The sequence below is a fragment of the Balaenoptera acutorostrata genome, chromosome 2 (genome assembly GCF_949987535.1).
Source record: "Balaenoptera acutorostrata chromosome 2, mBalAcu1.1, whole genome shotgun sequence".
NCBI lineage: Eukaryota > Metazoa > Chordata > Mammalia > Artiodactyla > Balaenopteridae > Balaenoptera > Balaenoptera acutorostrata.
Genome location: NC_080065.1, coordinates 37316851 through 37335702, shown reverse-complemented (window position 1 = coordinate 37335702; position 18852 = coordinate 37316851). Strand labels below are relative to the sequence as shown.

At 39.1% G+C, this 18852-nt stretch overlaps 1 protein-coding gene across 1 annotated transcript in view; it reads left to right on the top strand.

The window, feature by feature from the left end:
* The window catches only part of C6 (complement C6), a 97831-nt gene that overhangs the window by 58013 nt on the left and 20966 nt on the right, over nucleotides 1-18852 (top strand). Inside the window, exons 14-16 of the mRNA XM_057540347.1 lie at nucleotides 1065-1197; nucleotides 2105-2293; nucleotides 13712-13802. Coding sequence (XP_057396330.1) covers nucleotides 1065-1197; nucleotides 2105-2293; nucleotides 13712-13802 — 413 coding nt within the window. The remainder of the gene's footprint in view (nucleotides 1-1064; nucleotides 1198-2104; nucleotides 2294-13711; nucleotides 13803-18852) is intronic.

Here is an 18852-nt window from a genome sequence, read left to right as displayed (position 1 = left end):
TTCTTTGTACTTGTCTCCCACTCAGTAAGGAAAGAGTTACATTGCTTTTACATTACTGTCTTCCTAAGAAGGAGAGTGTTTTGCATTTTTTCCAGCAAAGAGTTATTAAGCCCCGTATAAAGGTTTGTGAGGGGAGACCTGGTAATAGAAGTGCCACTCAAGTGTAGGGGCGGGGATGATAAATGTGATAAACATAAATTAGAGCTTTGTACAAGTTTCCCCCCAAAACTGAAAGGATGGTACACCCGATGAAGCTGGGGAAATGAAAGAGATTTTCCACAGAGGAAGTTCTATTTGAGTTGGGTCTTGAGAGAATGGAAGAGAGAAGATGTTGAAGATAGAGGGAACAGGTAAAGACAGGGAGGCATGAAAGAGAGTATTATGTGCAAAGAATAGCAGATGGCTTTGTTTTGCTAGAGCATAGGTTCTATGGGAGGAAATGGCAAGAGGTGAGGATGGGAAAGTGGGTTAAATCTCATATTCCAAGCTAAGAATATAAAACCCATCTTAACTTTAAAATCTTTCAGTGAACCCCAAATGCCAGGAGTTGTACTTTAATTACACATTAACTGGGAAAGCATATGATGACCAATAGGTTATTAGTAACACTTTCAAATGATTTGTAGTCAATGTGTTACCATAGCATCTGCATATATTTTCTGCGTATGCAGGATACATTTTTTATTCCATTTATAGCCACTACAGGATACATATATAGTTTTCTTTTTCTTGCAATAGTAAGCCATCTCATCTACAGAGGGGAGCAAGTTATTAATTAAAATAAATATATATATTCTAATCAATTTAAGCAGCAATATGGAAGACGGATTAGAAGAGGGACCAATTAGATAGTTGTCCTGGTAAGAGACAATACATGCTGTGAGCAAAGACAATGATGATGGCAAAGGAAAGGAGAGAATTTTGAGAGATATTTAGAAGTAGAAATGGAGTAGACTCTGAGTAGATACAGGATTGAAGGAACAGAAGGAATCCAGGAGGACCCCAAGGTGTTTGAAGGTATTATTCATAACTTAGTAATGTGCTGATTTCTGTTTTAATTCTAGAATGAAAAGAAACTGTACTCCTTTGGGGAAGAAGTGGAAATCATATGCCTTACTGGTTTCAAACCTGTTGGATACCAGTACTTCAGCTGCTTACCAGACAGAACCTGGAGGCGAGGAGATGTGGAATGCCGACGTGAGAACTGGGCAGGCCTTCCACATGACTCCTCTAGAGAATGGATGTGCCCCAAATAAATAGAGCAAAGTCACACCCTTAGATTAGTACACTTTAATATTTTTTAGTAACTCTGGTGAAAAGGTTTAGTAAGGCAGAAAGTAGGATTCATCTGCTCAAATTAGATTTCAAACTATGTTCATAGTTTAGTTTTCCTGCCCCTGCGTATTAGCAGGACCATGAGGCATGTGTTTGAGAAGAAATCTGGGAAGTCTGCTAACTGCATCTAACCACAGGCATCTGCCTCGCCCGATGTACAAAGAGATGCGAAATAATGAGTCCCAGGAAGCTGATACTTACACTCTTTTTGTATCAGAGATGGGATTTTTTGTGAAATGCAATTTTCTCCTTGGAGCACACCCAAATCCTTTGCCCAAAGAGAGAGGAGGAGTTTGCAGGCTCCCCACATACCCGTGCTTCAGGAAAGTCAAAATGTGATTCACACAAGGCTCAGATGGGGACTCCAAAGAGTTATTCTGGAACATCATGACACAGAGTTGAGACCAGTGTCAATTAGAACATCCTGTCTCTGTGTCACCCACAATATGGTGACTTGCTTTTGGGAAAACTCACTGGGGAGGAGAGTGGAAAAGATTATTTCTTGAAAAGGTCCCAATGATGTAATGAAAGTTAGGAGTATCTGAAGCCAGTTCCTTAGCAAGTTCTTCAGTTAATGGAACTAAAGACAGTTTCCCAGTTTCTCAACTGGGATCCTCAACCCCCAGTTTTTCTCATCAAAAGGCAGCATTAAAGCTGAACCAATGCGGTAAATCACATTAAAATCACTTCTTGGATTGCACAAAATCTGCCTGTATCCATTGAGTATTCTGCTCCACCAAATACATCTGAAATATTTCTCTCTCTGCAGGGACAGAGTGCCTCAAGCCAGTGGTGCAGGAAGTACTGACACTGTCACCATTTCAGACATTATATAAAATTGGTGAATCCATTGAGCTAACCTGCCCCAGAGGCTTTGTTGTTGCTGGGCCATCAAGGTACACATGCAGTGGGGATTCCTGGACACCTCCCATTTCAAGCTCACTCGCCTGTGAAAAAGGTGAGTAGCTGCTCAGGATACTGGGTCTGCTAAGGTGGTGTCCTTTGTGGTTGGTCGTGTAGCATCTACAGAGGAGCTATTGCTTAAGATGATTCCACTGACGGGCTGGGTTGTATTTCACCCCGTGTCGATGATGAGGTCAGGCAGCACATAAGCAACTATTGGTCAAGTAGATATCTTCCAATCTTAGACAGTGAGGTCAGTTTTCTTTTCCAATTTAATACTTCACTATTTTGAGGGAGTGCAAGTGCTCTCATATGAAAAAATCAGAATTGATGTTTAACTGAAAATTTAGTTCAAGTGGAGAGCCATAGAAAAGTAGTCCACACTACTTTTTAATTAAACATTTTATTTTAACTTAGAACATAGAAATACACAAATATTCACCAATTTTCTGACATAGGACCAACCTCTTAGTTCCTAAAGGGTCTCCTGATTTGAGTTCCAAGATTTCTTTCTCGAATAAAACAAATACATAATTCATCATCTATGTTATCTCATATCAGTTTCTCTAAGACAGTGGGTTTTTTAACTCCAAGCGGGGCACTTCTTTAAGAAACACCTCTGCTTAAGTCCCATCCCCTGGTTCTGATGCCATTGGGCTGGGAGGACCCAATATTTCATGTTTGTATAAAATCTCTCCGAGTTAATCCAGATACAGACAAAGTTGAGAATCATCTCTCTTTTGAAGAGAGATGAAAGCTTAAAGGCAACTTTTGCAGCAAATTTGACTACAAAATGCTTCTATTTTTCCTTAATCTTTTATAGTAGTCTCATCCACATTAATTCAAAGCAAAATTTTTGCAAACCACTTTCAATTATTCAGCATTTTCACCTTAGTTTTTATAAAAACAACTCTTTTTCCTCCTTTATCAGTTGATATGTTTAATCAACTTACACAATTACAATAGTAAATGGCATAAATAGACTTGGAAACAAACCAAACTGACTCTTGGTAAGTGTATAGCTGGACTGGTGAGGGCAGAAGTGTGAAGCTGTGGCAGAGAGGAGCCTGTAAAGCTTGCAGTTCAGTGTTAGACAGGCAGCTGGCATGGAGCAGCTGAACACCCTGGTTAGTCTGGCCTGTTGGTTACTTGGAGGACAGTTAAGGGAGCTTCTACTAATTCATATCTTCCAAAGTTCTCAACATGCTTTTTCAAGTAATGTCTCATTTTTAATCAGAGAATCCTTGATGATCTTTCTGAGCTCAGATATGATTGAGCCTATTTTGTCAATGAAAAACCAGGGCTTCCCTGGTGGCGCACTGGTTGAGAGCCTGCCTGCCAATGCAGAGGACACGGGTTCGAGCCCTGGTCTGGGAAGATCCCACATGCCGCGGAGCAACTAGGCCCGTGAGCCACAACTACTGAGCCTGCGTGTCTGGAGCCTGTGCTCCGCAACAAGAGAGGTCGCGAGAGTGAGAGGCCAGCGCACCGCGATGAAGAGTGGTCCCCGCTTGCCGCAACTCAAGAAAGCCCTCACACAGAAACGAAGACCCAATACAACCATAAATAAATAAAATTAAAAAAAAAAAAAACCAAAGGCACAGAGAGGCTAAATTAGACCCAAAGTCAGACAGTTTGGGTCAAACAAGAACTGTGCAGCAGCTCTGATAATTCCTCAAGCTCTCTGCCATCTTACCTTCTTTATCCTCTTCTGGGCTTTTACCATGTGTGAAGGAAAAGGGGAAACTTAACCGATTATATAACCTTAAAACTATTGATAGAGAGACCACATGGAAATTTGTGAGAACTTCAGATTAGTATTGTGGCTTGGTTTCACTCGACTCCTGATCATATATGTCAGAGGTATGAATGCATTTGGGGACCACAGAGTTTAGAGAGTTAAGATCCTCTGGGCATCTTAGGTAGCATCCTCCTCTTTATAAAAAAATAACAGCATATGTACACACACACACACACACACATACGCAAATGCACGCATGTCTCCATGTTTGGAAAAGAAATTAAAATTATAATCCAAACTGGGAGATAATGAAATGTTCTACATCGAGATAAAGGAAAGTAATATCCCATCTCATATACTTTCTCTCAACAACGTTGGCAGGAAGACCAATGAAGGGAGTCACAGAAAAAGAAAGAAAATCATCAATAAAACTGAACACTCTTTCCTGTCAATGTGGAAGGAGCTGTGTGATAAACAGACTTCAGGTCATTGGTTGGCCAGGAAGACTTTTAATTCTTTCAACGTGAAAAAGAATTTTGCTTCCTGAAGAAATGAGATGCTGCACACTTCCACTGTTAGTTTTTTCCCTTCCTCTAAGAAATCAACACCTCTGGAAGATCCCCTTGCCCTCAGCACTTAAAAATCGCAATGTTCTCATTTCTGTGTCACAAACTGTGCAGGGCAGGCAGCATGGGCAGCTGAGGGCCAGTTTGGGCTTCCACCTGACGCTTAGTGAGGGAGCAAAGAGTCCTTGCAGGTTATCATTGATAATGTCAAATTGGTAGGGAGGGAACAATGCTCTGTGTGCTTGAAAGTTGATGCTCTTTGGAAACAATGTATAGCTTAGGGTCCTTCCCTGACCTAAGCGTGGATTTATTTATAAAAGCCAAAGAGGCATAGCCACACAGAAACCAAAAAAAAACGAGCCCATGTCAATGGAAATCTTAGTATCTGAGACCTTACCAGCAGCTATAGGTCTCCATGTTCATGAAAGTTCTGAGCCAAATTTCACCAGATGGAATGAGGGTCCTAACAGAGGGTAATAATAGGGAATGGAAATGCATAGCAGCAAAGAAGAAAACCTACCAATTTTCTAAATCTTTATTTTTGCCTCTAACATAAACCTCCTTCCCTACCAAACCTCCTACCTGATATACCTGCCTACAGCCCTCCTTTGACAATTACTTGCTTCCAGAGGCCACTGTGGTTCTGCGGATGCCTGGTTAGTCAGATCCAGTCCAGGGACTAGACTGTGTTTCATACAGGAGGCTCAGGATGTCAGCTCCAGGTTTAATTCAACCAGTCTAAAGCTTCTCTGGATGAGCCTGAACATAAGCAAAGATAACCAAGATTTCCCCTTCCGTATAATATATTCAAGTGTTCTTCCTTCTACTTTAATCTCCCTTCCTCTCATACACACTATTCAATTGCTCATCTTAGGTCAAGCATCATTTCCTTATAGATCTTCCTTATATTTCTCAGTTGGATTTTTTTGGTGATATGATCTCCTGGAACTGTATTTCTTTAAAATACCTATCTCTGCCTTTAATTATAAACCCATCACTATGATTGTTTGATTAATGTCTGTTTTCCCACTAATAGGGGACTACTGCTGTTTTCATTCCTTTTTTTTTTTTTTTTCCCACATAACATCCTAATATCTAGAATATCATGCAGGGATAAATAGCTACATTTGGGAGCTGCATTTCTTCATTGATTATTCTTATAAGAAAAATCTGACTTTCAAGCCATTATCCCCCCAAATCCATTCACACAATTGTTGTCACTGACATCCATATTGCTAAACAGAATAGGTAATATTTTGGTCCTCATCTGCCTTGCCCTCTCAGCAGCATTCAACAGTGTTGACCTTCTTCTGCACATTCGTTCTTTCCCTGGCTTCCAAGACACAACGCTGTCTGGTTTAGCTTCTACCTCTCTGACTGCTGCCCTCTATTTTTGGCAGGCTCCTGCCTTTGCATGGACTTTTTTTTTTTTTTTTTTTTTTCATGTAATGTCTGAAACATTTATATTAACATATCTCCATACATATTTCCATACAAATACAAATATAAGATTTTTAGAAATTTCATGTAATGTCTGAAACATTTATATTAACATATCTCCATACATATTTCCATACAAATACAAATATAAGATTTTTAGAAATTTCATGTAATGTCTGAAACATTTATATTAACATATTTCCATACATATTTCCATACAAATACAAATATAAGATTTTTAGAAATTTCATGTACTGTCAGAAACATTTATATTAACATATTTCCATACATATTTCCATACAAAGACAAATATAAGATTTTTAGAAATTTCATGTAATGTCTGAAACATTTATATTAACATATTTCCATACAAATAACCCAATGAAAGTTTAGTATTAGTTGTTTTGTTTGTTTTTTTATACTGCAGGTTCTTATTAGGCATCAGTTTTATACACATCAGTGTATACATGTCAATCCCAATCGCCCAATTCAGCACATCACCATCCCCACCTCATAGCAGTTTTCCCCCCTTGGTGTCCATATGTCCATTCTCTACATCTGTGTCTCAACTTCTGCCCTGCAAACTGGCTCATCTGTACCATTTTTCTACGTTCCACATACATGCATTAACATACGATATTTGTTTTTCTCTTTCTGACTTACTTCACTCTGTATGACAGTCTCTAGATCCATCCACGTCTCAACAAATGACTCAATTTCGTTCCTTTTTATGGCTGAATAATATTCCATCGTATATGTGTACCACAACTTCTTTATCCATTCGTCTGTTGATGGGCATTTAGGTTGCTTCCATGACCTGGCTATTGTAAATAGTGCTGCAATGAACATTCGGGTGCACGTGTCTTTTTGAATTACGGTTTTCTCTGGGTATATGCCCAGTAGTGGGATTGCTGGGTCATATGGTAATTCTATTTTTAGTTTTTTAAGGAACCTCCATATTGTTCTCCATAGTGGCTGTATCAATTTACATTCCCACCAACAGTGCAAGAGGGTTCCCTTTTCTCCACACCCTCTCCAGCATTTGTTGTTTGTAGATTTTCTGATGATGCCCATTCTAACAGGAGTGAGGTGATACCTCATTGTAGTTTTGATTTGCATTTCTCTAATAATTAGTGATGTTGAGCATCTTTTCATGTGCTTCGTGGCCGTCTGTATGTCTTCTTTGGAGAAATGTCTATTTAGGTCTTCTGCCCATTTTTGGATTGGGGTGTTTGTTTCTTTGATATTGAGCTGAATGAGCTGTTTATATATTTTGGAGATTAATCCTTTGTCCGTTGATTCATTTGCAAATATTTTCTCCCATTCTGAGGGTTGTCTTTTCGTCTTGTTTATGGTTTCCTTTGCTGTGCAAAAGCTTTGAAGTTTCATTAGGTCCCACTTGTTTATTTTTGTTTTTATTTCCATTACTCTAGGAGGTGGATCGAAAAAGATCTTGCTGTGATTTATGTCAAAGAGTGTTCTTCCTATGTTTTCCTCTAAGAGTTTTATAGTGTCCAGTCTTATATTTAGGTCTCTAATCCATTTTGAGTTTATTTTTGTGTATGGTGTTAGGGAGTATTCTAATTTCATTCTTTTACATGTGGCTGTCCAGTTTTCCCAGCACCACTTATTGAAGAGACTGTCTTTTCTCCATTGTATATCTTTGCCTCCTTTGTCATAGATTAGTTGACCATAGGTGCGTGGGTTAATCTCTGGGCTTTCTATCTTGTTCCATTGATCTATGTTTCTGTTTTTGTGCCAGTACCATATTGTCTTGATTACTGTAGCTTTGTAGTATAGTCTGAAGTCAGGGAGTCTGATTCCTCCAGCTCCATTTTTTTGCCTCAAGACTGCTTTGGCTATTCGGGGTCTTTTGTGTCTCCATACAAATTTTAAGATGATTTGTTCTAGCTCCGTAAAAAATGCCATTGGTAATTTGATAGGGATTGCATTGAATCTGTAGATTGCTTTGGGTAGTATACTCATTTTCACAATGTTGATTCTTCCAATCCAAGAACATGGTATATCTCTCCATCTGTTGGTATCATCTTTAATTTCTTTCATCAGTGTCTTATAGTTTTCTGCATACAGGTCTTTTGTCTCCCTAGGTAGGTTTATTCCTAGGTATTTTATTCTTTTTTGTTGCAATGGTAAATGGGAGTGTTTCCATAATTTCTCTTTCAGATTTTTCATCATTAGTGTATAGGAATGCAAGAGATTTCTGTGCATTAATTTTGTAACCTGCAACTTTACCATATTCATTAATTAGCTCTAGCAGTTTTCTGGTGGCAGTTTTAGGATTCTCTATGTATAGTATCATGTCATCCGCAAACAGTGAAAGTTTTACTTCTTCTTTTCCAATTTGTATTCCTTTTATTTCTTTTTCTTCTCTGATTGCCGTGGCTAGGACTTCCAGAACTATGTTGAATAATAGTGGTGAGAGTGGACATCCTTGTCTCGTTCCTGATCTTAGAGGAAATGCTTTCAGTTTTTCACCATTGAGAATGATGTTTGCTGTGGGTTTGTCATATATGGCCTTTATTATGTTGAGGTAGGTTCCCTCTATGCCCACTTTCTGGAGAGTTTTTATCATAAATGGGTGTTGAATTTTGTCAAAAGCTTTTTCTGCATCTATTGAGATGATCATATGGTTTTTATTCTTCAATTTGTTAATATGGTGTATCACATTGATTGATTTGCGTATATTGAAGAATCCTTGCATCCCTGGGATAAATCCCACTTGATCGTGGTGTATGATCCTTTTAATGTGTTGTTGGATTCTGTTTGCTAGTATTTTGTTGAGGATTTTTGCATCTATATTCATCAGTGATATTGGTCTGTAATTTTCTTTTTTTGTAGTGTCTTTGTCTGGTTTTGGTATCAGGGTGATGGTGGCCTCATAGAATGAGTTTGGGAGAGTTCCTTCCTCTGCAATTTTTTGGAAGAGTTTGAGAAGGATGGGTGTTAGCTCTTCTCTAAATGTTTGATAGAATTCACCTGTGAAGCCATCTGGTCCTGGACTTTTGTTTGTTGGAAGATTTTTAATCACAGTTTCAATTTCATTACTTGTGATTGGTCTGTTGATATTTTCTGTTTCTTCCTGGTTCAGTCTTGGAAGGTTATACCTTTCTAAGAATTTGTCCATTTCTTCCAGGTTGTCCATTTTATTGGCATAAAGTTGCTTGTAGTAGTCTCTTAGGATGTTTTGTATTTCTGCGGTGTCTGTTGTAACTTCTCCTTTTTCATTTCTGATTTTACTGATTTGAGTCCTCTCCCTCTTTTTCTTGATGAGTCTGGCTAATGGCTTATCAATTTTTTTATCTTCTCAAAGAACCAACTTTTAGTTTTATTGATCTTTGCTATTGTTTTCTTTGTTTCTATTTCATTTATTTCTGCTCTGATCTTTATGATTTCTTTCCTTCTGCTAACTTTGGGTTTTGTTTGTTCTTCTTTCTCTAGTTTCTTTAGGTGTAAAGTTAGATTGTTTACTTGAGATTTTTCTTGTTTCTTTAGGTAGGCTTGTATAGCTATAAACTTCCCTCTTAGAACCGCTTTTGCTGCATCCCATAGGTTTTGGGTCGTCGTGTTTTCATTGTCATTTGTCTCTAGGTATTTTTTTATTTCCTGTTTGATTTCTTCAGTGATCTCTTGGTTATTTAGTAACGTATTGTTTAGCCTCCATGTGTTTGTCTTTTTTACGTTTTTTTCCCTGTAATTCATTTCTAATCTCATAGCGTTGTGGTCAGAAAAGATGCTTGATATGATTTCAATTTTCTTAAATTTACTGAGGCTTGATTTGTGACCCAAGATGTGATCTATCCTGGAGAATGTTCCGTGTGCACTTGAGAAGAACGTGTAATCTGCCGTTTTTGGATGGAATGTCCTATATATATCAATTAAATCTATCTGGTCTATTGTGTCATTTAAAGCTTCTGTTTCCTTATTTATTTTCATTTTGGATGATCTGTCCATTGGTGTAAGTGAGGTGTTAAAGTCCCCCACTATTATTGTGTTACTGTCGATTTCCTCTTTTATAGCTGTTAGCAGTTGCCTTATGTATTGAGGTGCTCCTATGTTGGGTGCATATATATTTATAATTGTTATATCTTCTTCTTGGATTGATCCCTGGATCATTATGTAGTGTCCTTCCTTGTCTCTTGTAACATTCTTTATTTTAAAGTCTATTTTATCTGATATGAGTATAGCTACTCCAGCTTTCTTTTGATTTCCATTTGCATGGAATATCTTTTTCCATCCCCTCACTTTCAGTCTGAATGTGTCCCTAGGTCTGAAGTGGGTCTCTTGTAGACAGCATATATATGGGTCTTGTTTTTGTATCCATTCAGCCAGTCTATGTCTTTTGGTTGGGGCATTTAATCCATTCACGTTTAAGGTAATTATCGATATGTATGTTCCTATGACCATTTTCTTAATTGTTTTGGGTTTGTTTTTGTAGGTCCTTTTCTTCTCTTGTGTTTCCCACTTAGAGAAGTTCCTTTAGCATTTGTTGTAGAGCTGGTTTGGTGGTGCTGAATTCTCTTAGCTTTTGCTTGTCTGTAAAGCTTTTGATTTCTCCATCAAATCTAAATGAGATCCTTGCTGGGTAGAGTAATCTTGGTTGTAGGTTCTTCCCTTTCATCACTTTAAGTATTTCATGCCACTCCCTTCTGGCTTGCAGAGTTTCTGCTGAGAAATCAGCTGTTAACCTTATGGGGGTTCCCTTGTATGTTATTTGTCGTTTTTCCCTTGCTGCTTTCAATAATTTTTCTTTGTCTTTAATTTTTGCCACTTTGATTACTATGTGTCTCGGCGTGTTTCTCCTTGGGTTTATTCTGTATGGGACTCTCTGCGCTTCCTGGACTTGGGTGGCTATTTCCTTTCCCATGTTAGGGAAGTTTTCGATTATAATCTCTTCAAATATTTTCTCTGGTCCTTTCTCTCTCTCTTCTCCTTCTGGGACCCCTATAATGCGAATGTTGTTGCGTTTAATGTTGTCCCAGAGGTCTCTTAGGCTGTCTTCATTTCTTTTTATTCTTTTTTCTTTAGTCTGTTCCGCAGCAGTGAATTCCACCATTCTGTCTTCCAGGTCACTTATCCGTTCTTCTGCCTCAGTTATTCTGCTATTGATTCCTTCTAGTGTAGTTTTCATTTCAGTTATTGTATTGGTCATCTCTGTTTGTTTGTTCTTTAATTCTTCTAGGTCTTTGTTAATCATTTCTTGCATCTTCTCAATCTTTGCCTCCATTCTTATTCCGAGGTCCTGGATCATCTTCACTATCATTATTCTGAATTCTTTTTCTGGAAGGTTGCCTATCTCCACTTCATTTAGTTGTTTTTCTGGGGTTTTTTCTTGTTCCTTCATCTGGTACATAGCCCTCTGCCTTTTCATCTTCTCTGTCTTTCTGTAACTGTGGTTTTTGGTCCACAGGCTGCAGGATTGTAGTTTTTCTTGCTTCTGTTGTCTGCCCTCTGGTGGTTGAGGCTATCTAAGAGGCTTGATGGGAGGCTCTGGTGGTGGGTAGAGCTGACTGTTGCTGTGGCGGTCAGAGCTCAGTAAAACCTTAATCCACTTGACTGTTGATGGGTGGGGCTGGGTTCCCTCCCTGTTGCTGTGGCGATCAGAGCCCAGTAAAACCTTAATCCACTTGACTGTTGATGGGTGGGGCTGGGTTCCCTCCCTGTTGGTTGTTTTGCCTGAGGCAACCCAACACTGGAGCCTACCCGTGCTCTTTGGTGGGGTTAATGGCAGACTCTGGGAGGGCTCACGCCAAGGAGAACTTCCCAGGACCTCTGCTGCCAGTGTCCTTATCCCCACGGTGAAACAGAGCCACCACTCGCCTCTGCAGGAGACCCCCCAACACCAGCAGGTACGTCTGGTTCAGTCTCCCCCAGGGTCACTGCTCCTTCCCCTGGGTCCCGATGCACACATTACTTTGTGTGTGCCCTCCAAGAGTGGGGTCTCTGTTTCCCCCAGTCCTGTCACAGTCCTGCAATCAATTCCCACTAGACTTCAAAGTCTGATTCTCTAGGAATTCCTCCTCCCTTTGCCGGACCCCCAGGTTGGGAAGCCTGAGGTGGGGCTCAGAACCTTCACTCCAGTGGGTGGACTTCTGTGGTATAAGTGTTCGCCAGTCTGTGAGTCACCCACCCAGCAGTTATGGGATTTGATTTTACTCTGATTGCGCCCCTCCTACCGTCTCACTGTGGCTTCTCCTCTGTCCTTGGACGTGGGGTGTCCTCCTTGGTGAAGTCCAGGGTCTTCCTGTCAATGATTGTCCAGCAGCCAGTTGTGATTCTGGTGCTCTCGCAAGAGGGAGTGAGAGCACGTCCTTCTACTCCGCCATCTTGGTTAATCCCTTTGCATGGACTTTAAATGTTGGAGTTCCTCAAGGCTCAGATCTGTCCCCTCACCTCATGCTACACTCTCCTGCTGGGGAATCTCACCCATACCCATAGCATCAATGATTCCCCTATAGGCTAATAACAAATTTAAATCTTTATCACAGACTTCTCCACTGAGTTTTAGACTTGAATATTCAAATTCCTATGTGTCTATTTTGTTTGGCTGTCTTAAAGAGACTATAAATTCAACATATGCAGAGAGGAATTCTTGAGTCATCACCATAGCTTCCCTACAACTAACATCTTCTAGTATTTTCTATTTCAGTTAAGGCACCAATATCTATTCTCTTATGCAAACTATAAACCTAAGAATTATACTTGACAGTTCTCATAACGTACCCACAATATGCAATATCATCCATTTTATGTGCTTAAAATGTCTCAAGTTCATCCACTTCTCTCCATTTCTACCTCTAGCACTTTGGTCCAAATTACCATTCTCTTTCACCCAAACTACTATAATAACCTCATAAATTGTCTACGCCCTTGACTACCATGCCTCTCCAAATTCATTCTCCACAGATAAGCCAAAATTAATTTCTTTTCCAAATCCAGACCTGATTTTGTCACACCACCCCCTGCTAAAACCTATCAAAGACTTGCCACTCCTTATAAAATAAGACAAAAATCCTTTGAAAGCCCTTTATGACCCTACACAGTCTGCCACACAGCCATCTCTCTGGCTGTACCTTTTCCATGCCCTTGTTTCCCTGGCTTTCTTACAGTTCCAAGAAAGTCACACATTATCTCTCTTTTGAGCACGTTTATGCCTGCTATTGCCTTTGCTTCAAACACACTCCCTTTTCTCTTCCCATTTTACCGTTCATAACCTTCCTGGCTACATCAATTTTCTTGATTATATGCTTTCTCTTTAATAGCACTAATAACAGCAGCAATTCTATGTGTACAGTGTGGTTTCTTGATTAATGTCTGTCTGCTCCACAAGACTAGAAGCTCTGAGAGCATGGGATCTGGGTCAAATTTTTCTCAACCCACTATCCCCAGAACCTATGGCACTGCTGGGAAACCATAGTCGCTCAATAAATGTTTGAAAAACAAATGAGCAAAAATTTCACCAATTCCATTTTCTTTAGTTCTCTGAACTTAGTAGCAGTTCTAGGTTGGAAAACGACAGCTCCTAGAGCTAGAAAGGACCTTTCCGATGGACTATTTCATGACAACATATTTGGAAAAGCCAAAATGAATGCTCTAACTCCAAAAGATCAATGAGAACATTTCACCACTGCCTTTTCTCCTAAATTCAAACTTATCACTTGAAATCCATGCTGTGCATTGTTCTTATCTTCATTTTCTTTTGTTTCAGATACCTTGGCACGCTTAAAAGGTCACTGTCAACCAGGACAAAAACAGTTGGGATCTGAATGTGTTTGCATGTCTCCAGAAGAAGACTGTGGGTAAGAGATACCCTATGGACTCTGTTTAGAAACGGAAAACCAGTCTAGTGTAACCAACATAATGGAGGAGCTGGGCTTCTTGAACCATGAACACAAAGCATATTAATTCTTCATATAACCGATACCCCCTGTGCTCTGTTGAATTCCTCATTCCCCACTTGGTAGAAAGCTTTCTTAATTGTCTCTCACCCTTGTCCACTAAGTTTGCATGGCTTTTGTTACTAAAACAGTCTCATTCTGTGGGCGCGAGATGCAGCTATCAGCACAGACTCCAGAGACGGGCATAAAGCGCTAAGGCTGCTACTGCAGCCACCAAGAATCCTATGTGCAAGCACAGGTCACCATCCACACTTCCGGCCCTGGGAGCCTGTGCAGCCCACCACGGCCAGGGTCCCATGATCAAGGGACAACTTTCTCGGGAGAACACAAGGTGCACCTTGTGCTAGTGCAACATCATGCCAGCCTCTGTCACCACAGGCTCACCCCTCATTCTGTACCCCTCCGTCACCCCAGCCTGAGTGAGCCAGAGCCCCATAATCAGCCACTCTTTAACCCCCTCCTGTCTGGGTGAAGAACAGATGCCAGAAGGAAACCTACATGAAGAGGCGTGGCCAAATCCAAAGCTGAACCCCAGGAGCTGTGCAAACAAACAAGAGAAAGGGAAATTTCTTCCAGCAGCCTCAGGAGCAGCGGATTAAATCTCCACAATCAACTTGATGTACCCTGCATCTATGGAATACCTGAATAGACAAGGAATCATCCCAAAATTGAGGAGGTGGACTTTGGGACCAACTGTAGACATGGGGATTGCTGTATGTGACTGACTAGTTTCTGATTTTTATGTTTATCTTAGGATAATTTTTAGTATTTGTTATCATTGGTGGATTTGTTTATCGGTTTGGTTGCTCCCTGCTTTTTTTTTATACTTTTTTTATTTTAATAATATTTTTTAATTTAAAAACCTTTTTTATATTATTTTTTTTCTTTATTTCCTTTTTTTCTCCCTTTTCTTCTGAGCCATGTGGCTGACAGGGTCTTGCTGCTCCAGCTGGGGGTCAGGCCTGAGCCTCGGAGGTGGGAGAGTCGAGTTCAGGACATTGGACCACCAGACACCTCCCGGCACCATGTAATATCAATAGGCGAGAGCTCTCCCAGAGACCTCCATCTCAATCCTAAGACCCAGCTCCACCCAACGGCCAGCAAGCTCCAGTGCTGGACACCTCATGCCAAACAACTAGCAAGACAGGAACACAACCCCACCCATTAGCAGAGAGGCTGCCTAAAATCATAATAAGTTCACAGACACAGTAAAACACACTGCTGGAAGCAGCCCTGCCCACCAGAAAGACAACATCCAGCCTCATCCACCAGAACACAGGCACCAGTCCCCTCCACCAGGAAGCCTACACAACCCACTGAACCAACCTCACCCACTGGTGGCAGACACCAAAAAGAACAGGAACTACAAACCTGCAGCCTGGGAAAAGGAGACCCCAAACACAATAAGTTAAACAAAATAAGAAGACAGAGAAATATGCAGCAGATGAAGGAGCAAGGTAAAAACCCACCAGACCAAACAAATGAAGAGGACATAGACAGTCTACCTGAAAAAGAATTCAGAGTAATAATAGTAAAGATGATCCAAAATCTTGGAAATATAATGGAGAAGATACAAAACATTTAACAAAGACCTAGAAAAATTAAAGAGCAAACAAACAATGATGAACAACACAATAAATGAAATTAAAAATACTCTAGAAGGGATCAATAGCAGAATAACTGAGATTAACGAACAGATAACTGACCTGGAAGATAAAATAGTGGAAATAACTACCACAGAGCAGAATAAAGAAAAAAGAATGAAAAGAACTGAGGACAGTCTCAGAGACCTCTGGGAAAACAATAAATGCACCAACATTTGAATTATAGGTGTCCCAGAAGAAGAAGAGAAAAAGAAAGAGCCTAAGAAAGTATTTGAAGAGATTATAGTTGAAAACTTCCCTAACATGGGAAAGGAAATAAAGTCCAGGAAGTGCAGAGAGTCCCATACAGGATAAATCCAAGGAGAAACACACCAAGACACATATTAACAAACTATCGAAAATTAAATACAAAGAAAAAATAATAAAAGCAGCAAAGGAAAAACAACAAATAACATACAAGGGTATCCCCATAAGATTAAGAGCTGATCTTTCAGCAGAAACTCTGCAAGCCAGAAGTGGCAGGACATATTTAAAGTGATGAAAGGGAAAAACCTACAACCAAGATTACTCTACCGCACAAGGATCTCATTCAGATTCGATGGAGAAATTAAAACCTTTATAGACAAGCAAAAGCTAAGAGAATTCAGCACCACCAAACCAGCTTTACAACAAATGCTAAAGGAACTTCTCTGGGCAGTAAACACAAGAGAAGGAAAAGACCTACAATAACAAACCCAAAACAATTAAGAAAATGGTCATAGGAACATACATATCGATAATTACCTTAAATGTAAATGGATTAAATGCTCCCACCAAAAGACATAGACTGGCTGAATGGATACAAAAACAAGACCCATATATATGCTGTCTACAAGAGACCCACTTCAGACCTAGAGACACATACAGACTGAAAGTGAGAGGATGGAAAAAGATATTCCATGCAAATGGAAATCAAAAGAAAGCTGGAGTAGCAATTCTCATATCAGACAAAATAGACTTTAAAATAAAGACTATTACAAGAGACAAAGAAGGACACTACATAATGATCAAGGGATCACTCCAAGAAGAAGATATAACAATTGTAAATATTTATGCACCCAACAGAGGAATACCTCAATACATAAGGCAAATGCTAACAGCCATAAAAGGGGAAATCGACAGTAACACAATCATAGTAGGGGACTTTAACACCCCACTTTGACAAATGGACAGATGATCCAAAATGAAAATAAATAAGGAAACACAAGCTTTAAATGACACATTAAACAAAATGGACTTAATTGATATTTATTGGGTATTCCTTCCAAAAACAATAGAATACACTTTCTTCTCAAGTGCTTATGGAACATTCTCCAGGATAGACCATACCTTGGGTCACAAATCATGCCTTGGTAAATTTAAGAAAATTAAAATCATATCAAGCATCTTTTCGAACCACAATGCTATGAGACTAGATATCAATTACAGGAAAAAAACTGCAAAAAATACAAACACATGGAGGCTAAACAATACACTACTAAATAACCAAGAGATCACTGAAGAAATCAAAGAGGAAATCAAAAAATACTTAGAAACAAATGACATTGAAAACATGACGACCCAAAACCTATGGGATGCAGCGAAAGCAGTTCTAAGAGGGAAGTTTATAGCAGTACAATCCTACCTCAAGAAACAAGAAACAACTCAATTAAACAACATAACCTTACACCTAAAGCAATTAGAGAAAGAAGAACAAAAAAACCCAAAGTTAGCAGAAGGAAAGAAATCATAAAGATGACATCAGAAATAAATGAAAGAGAAATGAAGGAAACAATAGCAAAGATCAATAAAACTAAAAGCTGGTTATTTGAGAAGATAAACAAAAGTGATAAACCATTAGTCAGACTCATCAAGAAAAAAAGGGAGGAGACTCAAGTCAAAAGAATTAGAAATGAAAAGGGAGAGGTAACAACTGACACTGCAGAAATAAAATGGATCATGAGAGATTACAACAAGCAGCTCTATGCCTATAAAATGGGCAACCTGGAAGAAATGGACAAATTCTTAGAAAAGCACAATGTTATAAAACTGAACAAGGAAGAAATAGAAAATATAAACAGACCAATCACAAGCACTGAAACTGAAACTATGATTAAAAATCTTCCAACAAACAAAAGCCCAGGACCAGATGGCTTCACAGGTAAATTCTATCAAACATTTACAGAAGAGCTAACACTTATCCTTCTCAAACTCGTCCAAAATATAGCAGAGGGAGGAACATTCCCAAATTCATTCTACAAGGCCACCATCACCCTGATACCAAAACCAGACAAAGATGTCACAAAAAAAGAAAACTACCGGCCAATATCACTGATGAACATAGAATCAAAAGTCCTCAACAAAATACTAGCAAACAGAATCCAACAGCACATTAAAAGGATCATACCCCATGATCAAGTGGGGTTTATCCCAGGAATGCAAGGATTCTTCAATATATGCAAATTAGTCAATGTGATACACCATATTAACAAATTGAAAGATAAAAACCACACGATAATCTTAATAAATGCAGAAAAGCTTTTGACAAAATTCAACACCCATTTATGATTAAAAAAAAAAAAACCCTACAGAAAGTAGGCATAGAGGGAACTTACCTCAACATAAAAAAGGTCATATATGACAAATCCATAGCCAATATCATTCTCAGTCATGAAAAACTGAAACTATTTCCTCTAAGATCAGGAACAAGTCAAGGCTGCTCACTCTCACTGCTATTATTCAACATAGTTTTGGACGTTTTAGCCACAGCAATCAGAGAAGAAAAAGAAATAAAAGGAATCCAAATCAGAAAAGAAGAAGCAAAACTGTCACTGTTTGCAGATGAAATGATACTATACATAGAGAATCCTAAAGATGCTACCAGAAAACTCCTAGAGCTAATCAATGAATTTGGTAAAGTAGCAGGATACAAAATTAATGCACAGAAATCTCTTGCATTCCTATACACTAATGATGAAAAATCTGAAAGAGAAATTATGGAAACACTCCCATTTACCATTGCAACAAAAAGAATAAAATACCTAGGAATAAACCTACCTAAGGAGACAAAACACCTGTATGCAGAAAACTATAAGACACTGATGAAAGAAATTAAAGATGATACAAACATATGGAGAAATATACCATGTTCTTGGCTTGGAAGAATCAACATTGTGAAAATGACTATACTACCCAAAGCAATCTACAGATTCAATGCAATCCCTATCAAACTACCAATGGCATTTTTCACAGAACTAGAACAAAAAATTTCACAATTTGTATGGAAACACAAAAGACCTCGAATAGACAAAGCAACCTTGAGAAAGAAA